The sequence below is a fragment of the Malaclemys terrapin genome, chromosome 18 (genome assembly GCF_027887155.1).
Source record: "Malaclemys terrapin pileata isolate rMalTer1 chromosome 18, rMalTer1.hap1, whole genome shotgun sequence".
NCBI lineage: Eukaryota > Metazoa > Chordata > Testudines > Emydidae > Malaclemys > Malaclemys terrapin.
In genome coordinates, this window is record NC_071522.1 from 2,501,439 (window position 1) to 2,518,462 (window position 17,024).

Consider the following 17,024-nt stretch of genomic DNA (forward strand, 5'->3'; position numbering starts at 1 on the left):
AGATTGGCACCACCCGAACGCCCTTTGTGCCATGGCAAAGTGCCCTCCTTTGGCAGGCCCTGGGGGCTGGGAGAGCTGCAGCCCTGGGGGGGTGACGTGCCCCCTCTGGCTGGTGCACAGCAGGAGCAGCCCCCCTTGCTCTGCTGGAGGGGGAGCGTGGGGAGCATGGTCTGCGCCTCCTGCTCACTAGCCGAGAGGTTGTGCGGGCTAGTGGTTACAGCACAACACTGCTGGGCTCCAGGGGCGGCCCGTGAGCTGGGGTGGGGACATCCAGGGGGCTAGCTGCATGCATGTCCCTGTCTGGGCAGCCATCTCCCCACTGCAGGCAGCTGGGGGGTGCTGGACTAGATCCTGCCCCGGGAGTCCCCCAGTAGCCAGCTGGGCACACAGAGCAGGGCTCAGTGTTGGTGGGGTGATTGGCACGGTGCTGGGGTCACCCCCCCCCCAATGCTCACACCCCCCACACCAGGGTCGGAGAATGCAGCCGTTTATTGCTCAGGGACGGGTACAACACCAGGGGGCCAGGAACCTGCAGGCGACACCCAGCCCCCAGCACCACCACAAGCCTGGTTCTGTAGCAGGCCTGCCCCGGCTGCGGGGAGAGCGGAGTCCCCAGGCCAGGCTGCTGCTCAGGGGCACCCGGGCTGACCCCCACACACATCACTGGCAGGGCTGGGCAGAGTGCAGCCCCCCAGGTGCCCTGCATGGATGGGGCAGGCTGGGCTGGGGGGGCTTTCTGCCCCTTCTGCTTTGAGGGCTCCCAGCTCAGTGCCTGCCTGTCCATGGCTGGGGGGGGGGGGGGAAGCAGGCCTGAGCGATGCCCTCTCAAGAGCCCAGCCTTGGCCTGGCACCCCAACCATTCAGTGTGCGCTGGGAGGGGCTGGCTGCCAGGGCTCCCAGCCCTTCCTCAGGGCCCTCATGCCAACTGCCTGGACATAGCCCTCGCCCAGCCTGGGCTCCTGTCCCACGCGGTGCCCATGGCCTGGCGTGAGTCCCCCCTGCACACGGCCCGGGCAGTGGGGCCGAGTGGGAAGATGGGGGCTCACCGCAAACAGGCCTCTGGGCTACCGACCAGCTCCCCAGGACAATCAATGCCAGGGGGCCCAGGGCCTGGGGGTGGAGGACCAGGCAGAAGAGGGCAGGGCAGGGGGCCGAGGGGATGGGGGCCTGGCCGGGGAGGGCCAGGCAGCAGGCAGGGGGCCGGACAGGCAGGGGGCCTGGCGGAGGAGGGGCAGGCAGGGCCCAGCAAGCCCCCACAGTGCAAGGGATGAGGGTTTGCCCATAAATACGTTGCCTCAGAAGGCTGGGCTCTGCTGTGCTAGCCACAGACCCCCATCTCTCTGACCCACGTAACCACCCACTGCCATCACCTGGACCTGGCTGGGGACGGGGCAGAGACAGCAGCAGCTCAAGGCGGGCAGCCAGGAACCTTCCAAACAAATACCTCCCCCTCCCCGCAGCATGGGGTCCCTCCCCTCTGCCCCCCATCCCCACCCCAGCCCCAGCCCAGCAGGAGGCTTCCCCACACTCAGCCCCAGGGCGGGGATGGAGACGGGGGTCGGTGTCTCTCGCCAGCAAGGCCCCAGGGAGCAGCCCCTAGAGCCGAGCAATCCACCTCTGCAGACTGCCCATGGCGTCGGGCTGAGGTCTGCCCGCAGCTCCGGGGCCAGGGTCAAAAACACGTCTCCCAGCTCCTCCCCTGGGGGGTTGGATTTAATCCTTTCAATCCGCCGGGAGTGGTGGCGTGGGGGCCGCTAGGCCGTGCCGTTGGTGAATTTGCAGAGTTTGTTCTCCAGGTCAGAGATGCGCTTCTCCTGCGCTTGGACGGTCTGTCGCAGGGATCGGATCTCCTCCAGCAGATCCTCCAGGCTGGGCCGCTGCAAGGGGGCGAGCGGGGGCAAGGGTCAGAGGTGGGGCTGCCTGACGGGATTTGTGGGGGGACCCTGGTCCTTTTCTCCCACCCCCAGCCAGTTACCACGGTCTCATCCTAAGCTGAGCTGTGCAAGTGGGCAGCGCAGCCCCTTCCACAGGACTCTGGAGCCGCCCGAGCCCCAAGAGGAGCTGCCAGACCCATGGCAGGGCCCCCTTGGCTCCCCACTCCGGCAGGGAGGGGCCCAGAGGGGCTGTCAGCAGGCTAAAGAAACCCCTGCCCTTCGCATCCCACGCAGCGCAGAAGAGACGCTCCTGGCCCTGCACCAGCTGGGGTGCAATTGCCCCGCTTGGGCCCTGGCGGGGCAGGAACCTGAGCTCCAGCCTTCAGCAGGGACTCCACCAGCCAGCAGCTATAGGGGACTCTTATCCACCTGTGGGGTTCAGATACTAGCAGGAAGCCAAGGCCCCGAGCTGTCCTACTGTGCCTGGCTCAGCAGCAGCAGAGCGCAAGGGCCCGGGGACAGGCCTGCCCTGCCCCTCCCACCCCTGCCAAGAGGGGTCAGAAAGAACCGTCCCCTGGGGAAGGCTGGCGGCTGGGGGACCGGGTGAGCCTGGTGGCTGCTTGGCAAGCCCTAAGGCGGGGGCGCCTGGGCACTCACCGAGAAATTGGCATCACACGTGGAGTGGCTGCGGCGCGGCCCCACGGGAGGTTTGTTGTCCAGGATGTTCTTCCTGGTGACCTTGAGCTCGCGGTTCTTGACGGGCACATAGCCGTCCCGCAGCGAGACGAGGACGGGCTCCGCGTCCTGCCCCGCCAGCCACTCGGCCGCCTCCAGAGCCGGCTCGGGGCCGGGCGTGTCGGGGTACAGGTCGTCCTGGAACAGGTCTGACTGCGGGGAGCCGAGGGGCCCGGTGAGGGGCTGCGGCACGGAGCGCCCAGGCCTTGGGCTGCCTCCCCGCGCCCCATCGACCCCGTCCCATAGCCTAGCGCTCTGCTTACCCCACCCCTCCCTGTGCCCCATAGCCTATGCCCCGTCTACCCTGCCCCTCCCTCGCCCCATCGACCCCGTCCCATAGCCTAGCGCTCTGCTTACCCCACCCCTCCCTGTGCCCCATAGCCTATGCCCCGTCTACCCTGCCCCTCCCTCGCCCCGTCGACCCCGCCCCATAGCCTAGCGCCCCGTCTACCCTGCCCCTTCCCGCGCCCCATAGCCTAGCACCCCGTCAACCCCACCCCATAGCCTAGCGCTCTGCTTACCCCACCCCTCCCTGTGCCCCATAGCCTATGCCCCGTCTACCCTGCCCCTCCCTCGCCCCGTCGACCCCGCCCCATAGCCTAGCGCCCCGTCTACCCTGCCCCTTCCCGCGCCCCATAGCCTAGCGCCCCGTCAACCCCACCCCATAGCCTAGCGCTCTGCTTACCCCACCCCTCCCTGTGCCCCATAGCCTATGCCCCGTCTACCCTGCCCCTCCCGCGCCCCGTCGACCCCGCCCCATAGCCTAGTGTCCCATCTACCCTGCCCCTCCTGTGCCCCATCGACCCCGCCCCATAGCCTAGTGCCCCGTCTACCCTGCCCCTCCCTGTGCCCCATAGCCTAGCACCGCATCTACCCCACCTCTCCCGCGCCCCATCGACCCCGCCCCATAGCCTAGCGCTCTGCTTACCCCGCCCGTCCCTATGCCCCACAGCCTAGTGCCCCGTCTACCCTGCCCCTTCCTGTGCCCCATAGCCTAGCGCCCCATCGACCCCACCCCATAGCCTAGTGTCCCGTCTACGCTGCCCTTCCCCGGGCCCCATCGACCCTGCCCCACAACCTAGCGCCACATCAACCCTGCCCCTCCCTGTGCCCCATCAACCCCGCCCCACAGCCTAGCGCCCCATCTACCCTGCCTCTCCCGCGCCTCATTGACCCCGCCCCCAGCGTAGCGCCCCGTCGACCCCGCCCCTCCCTGTGCCCCATAGCCTAGCTCCCTGTCTACCTCGCCCCTCCCCATAGCCTAGCGCCACGTCTACCCTGCCCCTCCCTGCGCTCCATCTACCCCCCCCACAGCCTAGGCCCCTCTACCTTCCCCCTCCCCCAGTCCAGGGCTCCAGGAGCCCCATGTCCCGGGAGCCCCGGCCACCAGGGCGCAGCCCCCAGGGAAGCAGGGGCTGGGGCCAGGGGGTTCTCCCAGGACTCACTTTCCGCGGCACTGTCATGACGATGGGCTCGCACTTCCGCTCATGCAGCTTGAAGAACCTGGATAAATGGGGCATGTGGTTACGGGCCTGGCCTGGAGCCCCCCCGACTTTCCCATGGCCCAGCCCCCAGTCCCTCAAGTCTGTGCCATGCCCAGTCCCCACCCTGCCAGCAGGGCCCCTCGGGGTTATGGGCAGGGCATGGAGACACCCCCAGGGCTTAGAACTGACAGGGGCTGAGGGCCTCCAGGAGCTACCATGGGCCCGGGGGAGGGATTCGAGGACTTGTGGGGCAGTAGCTCCAGGGGTGTCTGGGCCCCTGGCAGCCCCACATACCAGGGGGGTTAGCGTGAGCCGTGCCCGCCCCGCCCCTCACCTGGCAATCTCACACTTGCTGACGTCCAGACCCCGCTTTGGCATGAAGCCCATGCCGCGCTGCGGCTCCTTGCTGCTATAGGTGCTCAGGTAGTGCACGTAGGGCGCCTCGGCTGTGATCTCGAAGTAGCGGATGCTGCTGTCGCCCTGTGGGTGGGCACAGGCAGGGGCATCAGCATCCCGCAGGGCACCGCTACTCCCCACAGCCCATGGGGAGGAAAAGGGACCCGATGGAGCCAGGGAGGGGTAATGCCCTGCATGCTGGCAGGGTACCGGGTGCGGGATCTGCCCAGGGTACCCGCCCCCAACCCCCCAGCCACTCTGGCCACTGGGAGCCCGCTCCCAACCCCCCAGCCACTCCGGGCACCGGGAGCCCGCCTCCAACCCCCCGGCCACTCCAGGCACCAGGAGCCCGCCCCCAACCCCCGGCCACCGGAATCCTGCCCCCAACCCCCAGCCACTCTGGGCACCGGGCTGTCAGGGCCCAGGGTGCCCTCTGGGCCGGCTGGTGCAACGTTACCTTGCCGCACAGGTAGACGATACTGGAGTCAGGGTCGTAGAAGGGGAGCAGCACCCCATTGCTGGTGTCCATCTCCTGCAGTGCAATTGGCTCCTCAAAGTTCTCCTGCGGGGGAGGAGGGAGCGCAGGTGAGGGGCGGCAGGGCGGCCCGAGCTGGTTAGCCACACACACACACACACACGTTAGTGACCCAGGCCCAGCCCCTTCGGGCCCCTGGCACCAAGCAAGGGACAGCTCTGGCGCTTGGCGGCTGGCCCGGTTCTCCCTTCATCTGCCCCCAGCCATGTACGAGGGCGGCCAGTGGGGCCAACCCGCTCTGCCCTCCCTGGCCTGCCTCTGGTATTCACCCTCCTGCCCCTCGGCCAGGCTCAGCCCTGCCCCACAGAGCTATGTCCTGGTGCCCCCCACACAGCAGCAGGGGCTGCCCGGGCTGACTGTGAGCATGCCCAGTGCCTCACAGGACAGGCCCTGCCCTCCCTCCCCACCCCAGAGCATCTGTGCCCCCTGACTCCCGGCCTGACCAAGCTGCCTCTGCTCACCCACCCCACCCCCAGGCAGGGTGAGCTCCTCCGTCCCAGGAACATCTGCCCCCCAGCCCGCACCTGGACAGTTGTGCCCCCACACTCCCAGCATGCATTGCAGTTCTAGCCCCCTCCACTGTCTCCCCCACCCCATCCCATGCAAATTCACATCACTCCAAGCCCTGGGAACTTGGCATCATCCTGATGGGACAGCTCTGCCCCCGCCACGCCCGTGACTTGGGGCAAAGTGCCCTGCTCCGAAGGGACACAGTCCGACGGGCATCCTCAGGCCCCCTGGCACTCAGAGCAGCCCCCTTGCTGCTTCCCAAGGCCCTCGGGTTTGCGTCCCCCACCCCACAGCTCTGACCCCTGGCCCTTCGAAGGAGCTGGGCTGGCTAGAGAACCGCCAGCTGCTGAAACCAATCTGCCGGGAGGGCTCAGTGTGGGGTTGGGACTGGGGGAGCCAGCCCCTCCCCCAGGAACCCCGCTGTGCTGCCCGGCATGTGCTGACGGGAGGATGCAGGGACCTTACCCGTGGCAGGCTGTGAGCTGTGCCCACGCTGCGTCCCAGGTGTGGCACTCACAGGGTTAATGACTAGCCCCCTTCTGCCCTACCCGCAGAGGCCAGCTGCTCATGGGGTGCAGGCCCTGCCCACAGGGCAGCAGGGCAGGACAGGGCATGTGCGTGTGGAGTGATGATGCCCAACTCCCGGACGAGCACCCCATGCAGTGGTGTTACCGGGTCCCACAAGCCCAGCTCCCGCTGGCTCATGCGGGTAAAGCCCGTGGTAAAGATGTGTCCTTCCCGCGTGAAGACGGCCCGCATGGGCCTCATTCCTTCGTGGGGGGCAAACCTCTCCTGGGGAAGACAGGCAGCGTGTTACCGGGGGCGGGCGGAGCTCCGCAGCCCTGCCCCTACCCCTGCTGCCAAGGGCCCGGAGCACGGGGGCGTGGCGCATGGGGAGCCCACGCCCAGCGAGACCAGAGGCAGGCTGCGGTGCAGAGTTCGGTGTCCTTACCCCAGCCACTAGGGTACGCTGTAGCAGAGCTGGGAAAGGAGTCGGCCCAGGCCACAGAAATAGAACCCAGGAGTCCGGAGTCCTCTGACCACCCCGTCTCATTCTAGCCCTCCCCAGCAGCGCAGCGTCTGGGGCTGTCCCTGCAGAAATGGGGCGAAGGCCCGGAGTGGGCTGCAGTTTCTAACGGGCTGGGGAGCCCCCCAGGGGAGCTTGGGGCATTTTCTGTTCACACCAGCCAAGGCCTCTCTGTCACGCTGAGCAACGGGTCCCAGGCTCCACGCCGACTGTCCCCCCCACGCAGACGCGCTGGCAGAGCACCAGCTCGCCGCCCCGCCGGGTGTGCTAGACAAGAGACGCTGGCAAGGCCTGGGGCGCTGAGCAATCGCCTTCTCCTACCAGGTCCCAGAGCGCCAGCTGCCGCTCACTCATCTTGCTGAAGCCCGTGGTGAAGATCTTGCCATCAGCCATGAAGATGGCTCTGATGGGGCGGGCGCCTTCATGCGGCTTGACTTTCTCCTGTCGCCGGCGGTTAGAGGGTTAAAACCAAAACACAGACACACACCAAGCTGTTAGTCCGAGGTGAGCCCCCGCACACAGGCAGCATGGCACGGCCCTCCCCCCGCCCCTGCAGCCCCAAAGGAGCAGACACTCAGCAAACCCCAGCCGTGAGTTGGGCAGTGCAGGGCTGGATGGGCTCTAATCCCCACAGAGGGCACAGACCAGGAAGTGGCAGGGTGAGCTTCGCCACCCTGGTCCTGCCCCATGCTCTGCCTCTGGGCATCCATCCTGCCCCCAACTAGTCATCGGCCAGGAGCTGGTCCCCTGCTCTTGAGCCCCGAGAGCAGCCAGTCCAAGATGCCCTAGGCCATGGGGCTGGGGGACGGTGCTCCGGCTGTGCAGGCCCCGGGTGCGATCATGCAGAGCTAGTGACATGCACAGTTACTGGCGGGAACAGCTGGGCGTTAGCTCTCAGCGCCGAGGGAGGGAGGGAGCTGTGGGACATGGGGTAACCGCACTGCACAGCCATGCTCCCCTGGGGTGCTCAGAGACTAGCCCGGCACCTTGGTTTGGAGACACCATGACAGCAGCCCGGCTCCAGCTCCCAAAGGAGGGCCCGAGTTTCCAACAGAAAGGAAAATGGGGCTCCATCTCCCAAGGTGGGCAAGGAGGGGAGAGGCACAGGTTGCTTACAGCAGGGGGCAGTGCATGCGCTCCATGGGCACGGGATTTCTCCCAGCAGCAGCGTGCAAGGGCTGGCCCGATGCTGGAGGTGCTACGGACTCACCGCCACCACCTGCTGCTTGCGGGGGTCGATGACGCGCACGTGCTTGTCCTTGCAGGTGGTGACGAGCAGGCTGCCGGTGCGGTTCCAGCACACGTTGTAGATGAGGTCGCTGTGCATGTTGTCCAGGGTCAGCAGCATCTCGCCCGTGCCCACGTTCCACAGGATCAGCAGGTTGTCTCCGCCTGGGGATGGGCGGGATGGGCGTCACTCGGGGGCTGCGCCCAGCCCGAGGGCGCAGCCCGGGGACCCTGGCGCCCGGCCTGGGGGCCTTACCTGCGCTGAGCAGCACATTCCGAGCCGTGGGGTGCCATGTGATGATGCCCACTCTCTTGGAGTGCCCCTCCAGGGTGACGATGGGCTCCGTGATGTTCCGCGTGGGCACGTAGTCGGGGATCTGCCAGACCTGGGGAGCAGGGAGAGCGAGCGGCGGTGAGGCTGTCCTCTCCAGGGGGTCAGAGCCAGATGCTAGTGCGGGGGGGGGGGGGGGCACATCCAGGGGCCTGTGGGGGCTGACGGCTCTGGGACATTTATGGGCTCAGGAGCTGTAAGTGGCTAAGAGCCCCAGAGCCAATTTACTTCTCCCTTAATCCTCTGGCACGTCACCCTGTCCCGGGCAGCTGTGGAGAGAGGGACCCATGCCTGAGCCCCAGGCAGAGAGGGCACTCAGTGTCCCCAAAGACATGGCCTGGGCCCCCCACTACCTGCCCCCCCTCGGCAGGGAGTGCCCCAAGAGCCCAGCGGGCAGCGCTCGCTGTGAAAGGGAATGGGAGCACATGGGGAAGGAACCCAGGGACCGGCCTTGCTACACACTCCCTTCGCTAGCATTGCCCTGGGGTGTTGGGGTGAGGAGGGCTGGACCTCAGCCTGGCCTGTCTGAGGAGTTGACGCCGTCTGCCCAGCCCCTGGGTCTCCTATTTCCGGCTGCCCCCCACCCCCCCGGGAGCAGCCGGCTGCACTGGGAGCGCTTCTGCCGCTCCTGTGGCCGCCTGCTAGCGACAAGGGGGAGCCACAGGCCCCCCCTCCAGATCTTCCCCCTGCCCCAGCACTACCTCCCATGCGGCTATTCTTAGGTGCTGAGTCAGGCAGTGAGCGCTGCGTCACCCACACCGGCAGGCACCAGCACCAGCACGTGCCACCCGGCTAAAAATAGCCCCCACACTTCCAGTGATTGCAAAAGGAACAGCACTGAGCCAGAGCACTGCCCCCCAGCCACTTTGCCCCCACTGCAGCCCCCCTTGCTGCAGCCCCCCAACCCCCCTTGCTGCAGCCCCCCCCCAGCCACCTGGCCCCTGCTGCAGCCCCCCCCAGCCGCCTGGCCTCCGCTGCAGCCCCCCAACCTCCCTTGCTGCAGCCCCCCCCAGCCGCCTGGCCCCCGCTGCAGCCCCCCAACCCCCCTTGCTGCAGCCCCCCCCAGCCACCTGGCCCCCACTGCAGCCCCCCTTGCTGCAGCCCCCCCCACAGCCACCTGGCCCCTGCTGCAGCCCCCCAACCCCCCTTGCTGCAGCCCCCCCCCAGCCACCTGGCCCCTGCTGCAGCCCCCCAACCCCCCTTGCTGCAGCCCCCCCAAGCCACCTGGCCCCTGCTGCAGCCCCCCAACCCCCCTTGCTGCAGTCCCCCAGCCACCTGGCCCCCACTGCAGCAGCCTCACATGCACATTCCTGCAGCACCTCTCCAATGCATTCACCCCCCGCAACACCCTCAGCCCCCAAAACTGACCTTGTCACCCCCAAAGCATGCCCACCCCTTCCCCCCCACAGCACCCTCCCCTCCAGTACTGTCCCCCCAGCCCATGCTCCCCATGCCCCCGGAACCCCCCCGCCCCGTGAGAGGCCCTGAGCTCAGCCCCCGGCCCGGCCCCCATACCATGACCGTGGTGTCCTCGGAGGCGCTGGCAATGACGTTGTCGTTGTGAGGGCACCAGTCGATGTCCAGCACGGGCGCCGTGTGCCCGGTCACCAGGGGATGGTTCTTATCCACACGCCCTGTCTGGAACACACAGGCAGGGCAGTGAGCAGGGGCCAGCTGACAGCGCCCTGTGCCTCTCACCCCTGCCCCACAGCCAGTGCCCCATCGTGCTCTGCCCTGCCCGCAAGGGGCACCGAGCTGCCCGGCCCCACAACTGCCGGTACTGGGGCCACGTCCATGGGCAGCCAGCGCTGGGCAGAGGGAGCTGGGCGGAGCACAGCCTCCTCCCCTAGCCAGGCTACCAGCTGCAGTACGTTGGCCCCTCTCACCGTGCCCTGGGCCCAGCTCCGGGACTCGTCGAGGGGAGGGGGACTCCAGTGACTGAGCTGGGGGGTGTCAGCACAGATCCTAGTGGGACAGGTGCCCACGTCCCCACACGACTAGCGTCCTCAGCACTAATTGCACCCTCAGCAGAAGGGCTAGGGCCTGGCTGGGCCCCGCAGCTTGAGTCGCCCTCCCCCAGCATCTCCTATACACTCACTGACCCCCAACACCCTCGTCCCCTGGCAGACAGGGGGCACCCGGCTCCCACAGGGCAGGCCCAGGTTTGTCACTCAGAGCCTGGCCGCAGCTCCTTCTCAGCCCGTAGATCTGAGCGCGCTGCTCGAAGCAGTATTACCCGCACTGCACAGATGGAAAACCGAGGCACAAGGTAGGGGACGAGTCTTCCCCAAGGCCCTGCAGTGAGTCAGTAGCAGAGCGGGGAATGGAACCCAGGAGTCTGGACTGACAGTCCCCAGCAGGCCACGCCTCCTTCCAAGCGGGCGGGGGCTTGGACTCAGGACTCCTGGGTTCTAAGCCCAGCTCTGGCACTGACTCGCCATGTGACTGTGGGACAGTCCTGTCCCCTCGCTAGGCCTTAGGAAGGAGCCCCCCACAAGCAGCCTCTGATCTGCCTGCCCCTTCCTGTGCCCCTCCCCAGGCCAGCGAGCTGCACACACCAGGGCAGCGCTGTCCAGCTGGAAACTCGAGCTGTGGAAACAGTGACCCCGTGGTTTCCTGCTGTCCCCTCGATTGTTCCCAGTATGAGTCACATGTTATTGTGAGCACAGCCTCCCCGCGCCGGACAACTGCTCCAATCCATCTCTGCCCGGAGTCCGCCTGGCCACGGGCAGCCCAGTGTGGGTGGGGGGCAGCCAGGTCAAGGTCACAACCCGTAGGTGCTGGTAAATGGACTCCCCAAGGCCCAGAAAGGCTGATGAGCACGGGAGGGGGCGGAGGGGAGTGGGCCCGGAGGCAGGAGATGGGCAGGTGGACGCGGTAGTGCTGTGGACCAGACAGGACGGAGTGAATACGGCAGAGAGGATAATAGCTGGAGCTGAGAAAGGCTTGTAGCCCGGGGAGGTGGGGGGCAGCAGGAGCAGGACAATGATCTTACCAGAGTAAAACATCCCAGAACTTCTGGGACAGACCCCCGCGCTCAGGGCCAGGGCAGGATCAGGCCCTGTTCTATAGCCCCACTGCTTAGCCCAATGCCCACTCCCAGCAATAGCCCATCCACCTACCCCACTGACAGGCCCTGCTGCAGTCTGGCTGCCTCCGGCATTGCTCGAGGGCTAGCAGGAGCCGGGGGGGGGGGGGGGTGACCCAAAATCCTGCCCCACCCTCTCTGCTCCTCCTCCTATCTCCCAGCCAGGCTTCCGGCCTGCTCCCCCGGGCCCCCCAGGAGGAAGGCAGCACAGGATGCACCTCCCCAGTCCTCTTGTCTCACCGGCAGCTCCTGTCTGCTCGCTCATGGTGCCTGGATGGGGGCTGGCTACAAGAGCCATGGAGCTGCCCGACCCTGGGCCCGGAGGCACCCCCCACCCCCCAGGGCAGGTCACACACACCTCTCTCTGCAGCTGCAAAACAAGCCAGTCCCCAGGGCCAATTCATTCCCTCAGCAGCCCCTGGTGCTGGGTGCCAGCCGCCCAGCCCTCCTGCCGCTACCTGCCCCAGCGCCGGTCACACCCCCGGGGCAGCATGCCCTGCCAGGGCCAGTCACTCTCCAACGGCCGAGGCTGTAGCCAGAGGTGCGGAGCCCAAGCCCACCAGCGGACACGAGGGAGTTCAGAGTGGCTGGCTGGGAAAGGGCACCGTGCTCCGGGAGGGAGCCTGCAGGCGCCCCACAGCATGGCAGCTGCTGCCCGCTGGCTCCTTGAGAGCTGCCCCATGCGCTGTGGGGAGGCGGGCAGTTCCCTTGCTAATAAACCCCACTTGGCCAGCGTGGCCAGGCTGACCCAGCACCAGAGGAGCCGGGAGCCCGGCTGCTAACGCCCCTTCACCTGCGAGCTCGTGCCAGAGGGGCGAGGGTAGAACCCACCCACGCCCCGCGTAGGGAAAACCCCACAGCCGGGCTCTGCCGCGGGCCCCTAACCAGCCCCAAACACAGCACATCAACCTGGCCCAGTCCTGGGGCTGGCAGCTCTTGGCAGCGTGGGGCTGCTGTGAGGAGCCGGGAGCTGGGCTTTGTGCTCCTGGCCATGGCCCCACAGCCCCAGGGGCCGGGCATCACAAAGTGCTGCCTGTGCCCGGCCGGCTGCCCCCATGTCTGCGCTCAGGAGAGGCCGGGGCAGGGATGGCCTGCCCGGCAGGAGCCCGAGAACCGGGCAGCCCGCGATGGGAATTCAGACCAACCCAGCCCCGTTACCATGGCAACACGCTAGGACTCTCCCAGCTCCAGGCCCGAGACTGCAACAAAGGCCTGGCAAGGCCGGGCAGCTGCTCCTGCGTGCCGGACTGGGGGGAGGGGCTGGCAGATGCCCCCCCCAACCCGGCACCATCCCCAGCCAGGCCAGCTGGGCTCACACGCGGCCGAGCCCGGCTGCCAACGCAGAGGGGGCCATGGCCCAGTGCTGCTTCAGGGAACTCACCGCTCCCTTCTCCTTGCCCTGTTGCTCCTGCTTGGCTCTGCCAGCCAGGGGCCACCATGCCGGCTGGGGCTTCACACAGAAACACGCCCCGCCCCACGGCCTGCCCCCCATGGGCCCTGGTGGCTGCCGTCCCCTCCCCCCAGCAGTCCGGAGCACTATACAGCACCCAACCATCTCCACCAGCGCCCGACTGCGGGGAGCCCCGCGAGCCGGAGGGTTAACCCGCCCCCAGGCTCCCTCCTCCTCCTGGCCTGCCCACACCAGCCACTCACTCACCTTGGCCAAGGGCAGCACCATGAAGGCCCCTCCGCCGCCGGACTCCACGATGATGGCCACGAACTTGGGGTTGACGGCGCAGAAGGAGCTGTCCCACGTCACCTTGGACACCCGGATGTCCTCGTACATCTGGTCGGCCTTCACCGGCTGCCCGAAGACGTGCCGGAACTTACTCTGGCGCACCACCCTGCGGCTCATGGCTGGCGGGAGATGGGGAGGTCAGCGAGGGAGCAGGCCCCCAGTACCGTCAGCCCAGTCCCCGCCCTGCCTGGCCTCCCCAGCCATCCACCTGCCTCTAGTCACCAGGACACAGCAGGCCCCTGCGAGCGCCCACCCGGCAGAGCTGTGGGGGAGCCCAGGGCCGGACTAGCTGGGGAGCTGGTTTGGAGTCCATGAAGGAGCGCTCTCTGAACGTGGATTCCAGCCTCTCTCCTCCCCAGGCAGCTCAGAGGATCTGGCTGGAGACAGCAAGTGAGCGGGGTGAAGGGGCTGCTTGGCGTCTGTGCCCCATGGCGGGGGACACCCCGCAGAGCAGGTGCTGGGAGGCAGCCCGCAGCAGGGCAGGACTGGGGAGTTCCCAAAGTGCCAGCCCCCTATCCCAGCTGCAGCAGGAGCTCTGCGAGCAAGCGCCCCTCCACAGAGGCAACACCTGGAGCTGAGAGAGACACTGGGGAGCCAGGCAGAAGGGAGCAGGGCGGGAGCATCCCTCCTGGGGCTAGTGGAACTCTGCTTCCCCTGACCCTGCCTCTCTCCTGGGACAGAGTGGAGCCCAGCCCAGAGAGCAGGTGCAGCCCCATGGGACGATGGGGTTCTGGATCCCTACTGCCCTGGGTCAGCCCATTGCCCCCATGGTCCCGCGCCTACTGCCCTGGCCAAACCCCAGCCCTGATCAGGCAATGCCATTCAGACTCCCTACCACCAGGCCCCGCAGCCTGTTGGATCAGAGATTTTGCCTCACTTCCTGCCCCAAACTGGTGGCAGCATTGCTGTGCAGGCATTAAACAGCCACCACATTAGCCTTCAGAGGTGGCTGCATGTGCGCAGTGGGTAGATGGTTTCCCACCTGAAGAGTTCTGGGTCCGGAGAGCCCAGGGTCATGGGGGAGGGAAAGGGGGGGCCCCCTTGCCTGGGTGGGTGCAGCTGCGGAGCATCACTGCCATCCTGGCGACTGTGACCGTGACAATGCTGCCCCCCCAGCCATTCCCCGGGGGGGGCCCCAACGCTGCCCCCTGATGGGAAGCATCAGCAGCACCGTGGTGTTGGAAGGCCCCTGTGGCTCCGGGCTGCAGCACGTCTCCTCAGCAACACCAGCTGCTGCAAGTGTATGGTCCTGCACCCTGCGCTGGCCTCATCGGCACCGATTCTGTGGGTGCTGGAACACCCAAGGAAACAAAATAGTGGGTGCTCAGCACCCACCAGCTGGACTTGGGGGAGGGCGGAGAGCAGTGAGCAGGCGGGGGCCTTGGGGAGGGAAAGGAGTGAGGGTGGGGCTGAGGGGAAGGGGACCGACGGGGAGGGAAAAAGTGGAGCGAGGGTGGGGCCCTGGGAGAAGGGGTGGAGTGGGGGCAGGGCCTCAGGACGCAGCACCCGTGGGGGAAAGTAGAAGTCGGTGCCTATGGCTGGCCTCCCGTAGAACAGAGTCAAGGGCAGAGTCTTGGGCCTGGTCTTCGAGGCGCTCAGCGGCCTGGACTCAGGGTATCTAGAGGGGTCTATGGCTCCGGGCTGGGGATCAAGCTCCATAACTCCACCCCTCGGGCCCGTGGAACTTTCTACCACCGGAGCAGAGCCCAGCTGGGCAGCAAACAGAGCATCCCACGGGGCCAGTCCCGGACCCCCAGGAACTCAGGGCCACCCCAAACCTCCCCAGGGGCCCTGCTCCCACCGGCCTTCTCTGACCCAAACCCGGAGCAGCGTGGCTGTATGGGGAGGGGAGGAACAAGCTGCTCCCTTGCTCACACAGCTCTCCCCGAAGGAAGCACGTGCTGTCGCTGGACGGCGCTCTGACACTGCGGTGATGAGGGTGAGCCGTGCAAAGAGCAGGGCAGGGGGCAGCTGAGACATGCAGTAGCCTACAGGGGCCATTGGCCCCCATGGTGGGGGGCTGAGAGGGCTGGGAAGGTGGCCACTCGCCTGTAAGCTGTCTGGGCTGTGTTAGTACAGCACCTGGCACAGGCGGGCTCTGGGTGCAACCGCCACGTAACCAAATACAACAGGGACTGCCGGGGCGGAAGATGGTACAAAGTGGGGGAAGGGCAGCCTAAGGGGAGGTCTCTCTGCATGAGTCTAAGAGCATGGAGCCTGTCTTGGCGTGCCAGCGTGCTCACCCACCTAGCCCTCCTCATGGCCTGCCATGGCTTTGCCACATCCCATCCCGGAGGGAACCTAGAAGCCATCTGCTGCCAGGCTCTATGGGCACCTGCCCCTCTGAATGCTGCAACCCCTGGGGGGCTGGCGTTCTCCCCCAAGGCTAATCCGTGCAACAGGCCAACCCCTGGGCTGGGGGCAGCCATAAAATCGGACATTGCTCTCAGCCCCTGCCCTGTCACCGCGCTGGGGCTCTCTGCCTGCCCCCTTCCCATCCCCTCCACTACATGCCCAGAGGAATAAACCTCCCAGAGACGCTGAGCCACGTTAGAGCAGATAACCAACACAGCCTTCCACAAGCGCCCAGCAGCCTAGGAGCTCCTAGTGCCAGCCCGCTGCCCCACGTCACCCCGCTTCACAGGTGGGGAAACTGAGGCAAGGGGAGGGATGCGACTTGCCCAAGGTCACCCAGCAGGCCAGTGGCAGGGCCAGGAATTGAAACCTTTGGCTTGCTGCGGTTCATTGGTTCTCCTGTCAGCAGCGTGGCCAGAGGCCTGGGCTGAACTGGGGCCAGGGGGAATCTAGCCCATCTTCCCCCCCAGGCTCCGCCTCCCCCTCGGCCCCGGGGGGCACCTCACCCGACCAAGACGGGGGGGCAGAGCTGAGCAGCATCCCCCAGCGGGCGCCACTCGGGGGGGCTCTGCTTTGCCCCCCAGAGCAGCGGCGGGATTCTGGGGTCACCCCAGGCACCCAGCCCCCCTTCCTCCTCCCCGCTGAGTACAGCCCTGGGGGCCGCACCTGCCCGCACGGACCCCGCTGGGGGCCAGGCCCAGACCCCCCGGCATCCCCAGCACACCCCGCTGGGGGGCCCGGGCAGGATGGGGGGGGGGCACGTCGGTTATTCTGTGCCACGCTCCCAATTCAAAGCCCCGCCTGCCCCCGGGAGAGGGGCCCTGAGCTCCCCCCGCCCCAGCAGCGCCCCAGGGAGCCGCGGCCCCCGCCCGTGACACCGCGGACGCTGCAGCAGCTAAAGAAGGAGACGCGGCGGCAGGACGAGCCGGGGTCACTTTCCTAATATAGGCACATCCCTGCCAGCCAGGCCGGGCCGGGCCGGGCCAGGGGGACCCCGCGAGCCGGGATCCCCCCGCCCAGCCAGCACCGGGCTGCCCGGGACACGGGCTGGCAGCACCCCCCGCTCCCCAGCATCCCCGGCCCCGTGCGGCGCGGGCCGGGCCGGGACCCCTCACCTGCTCCGGGGCGAGCTCGGCTGCTTTGCCCGGCCCGCCGGGGCGGCTCGTCTCGGGCTCGCGGGCTGCGGGGCGGAAATGGACGAAACGCTTCGTGCGGCTCCAGCCGGCCCAGCCCGCGGCAGCTGCTGCCAGCCACGTGCAGCCGGGCCGGGGAGCGACAGCTGCGGGGAGGGGGGGGGGCAGGGCCCCTGGCCGGGGGAGGGGCGGGCGGGCACCAGCTGCTGCCCCGCCCCTGGGGAAGGGCTGCCCCCCAAACCCCAGGGAAAGGGCTGCCCCCTCTTGCCCCCCCGCCCCAGGGAAAGGGCTGCCCCCCCCCGAGCTGCCCCCCGCCCCTGGGGAAGGGCTGGCCCCCCAGTGACCTAGGCAGTGCCACAGGGGCCTCTCCCCTTCTGGCAGGCAGGCCTGGCAGCGCCCAGCAGCTATGGGGCGGGGGGGGGGGGGAATAGGCTCCTGTTAGAGCAGGGGCTCAGGAAGACAGAGGAGTGGGGGGTGTTTCTGCCTGGCTGGGCACGCTCGGAGGGTAGGGGTGTCACCAAAACAATCCATTGGAGAAACCTAAGAGCAAACTGCTGGGCTCCCCGCTAGTCTGAGTGGGGCCAGCGCAAT

General features: G+C 67.6%; 1 protein-coding gene across 3 annotated transcripts; it reads right to left on the reverse strand.

Annotated features, from left to right (window-relative positions):
- Window positions 1-471: 471 nt before the first annotated feature.
- Window positions 472-16,564, reverse strand: CORO6 (coronin 6). 3 transcript variants are annotated; one of them, XM_054008106.1, is made up of 11 exons: window positions 16,416-16,564; window positions 12,865-13,064; window positions 9,635-9,757; window positions 8,045-8,174; window positions 7,772-7,953; window positions 6,883-7,002; window positions 4,947-5,051; window positions 4,428-4,573; window positions 4,055-4,112; window positions 2,532-2,762; window positions 472-1,877 (listed from the first exon to the last, which is right to left on the reverse strand). In XM_054008106.1, the coding sequence occupies exons 2-11, from the start codon at window positions 13,060-13,062 to the stop codon at window positions 1,755-1,757; spliced, it is 1,416 nt and encodes a 471-aa protein (XP_053864081.1). In that variant the 5' UTR covers window positions 13,063-13,064; window positions 16,416-16,564; the 3' UTR covers window positions 472-1,754. The 3 variants fall into 3 exon arrangements, with proteins under 3 accessions (XP_053864081.1, XP_053864080.1, XP_053864082.1); XM_054008105.1 differs by lacking the exon at window positions 6,883-7,002 and adding an exon at window positions 6,207-6,326 and having other exon boundaries at window positions 16,416-16,562; XM_054008107.1 differs by lacking the exon at window positions 6,883-7,002 and having other exon boundaries at window positions 16,416-16,563.
- Between the last annotated feature and the right edge of the window lie 460 nt (window positions 16,565-17,024).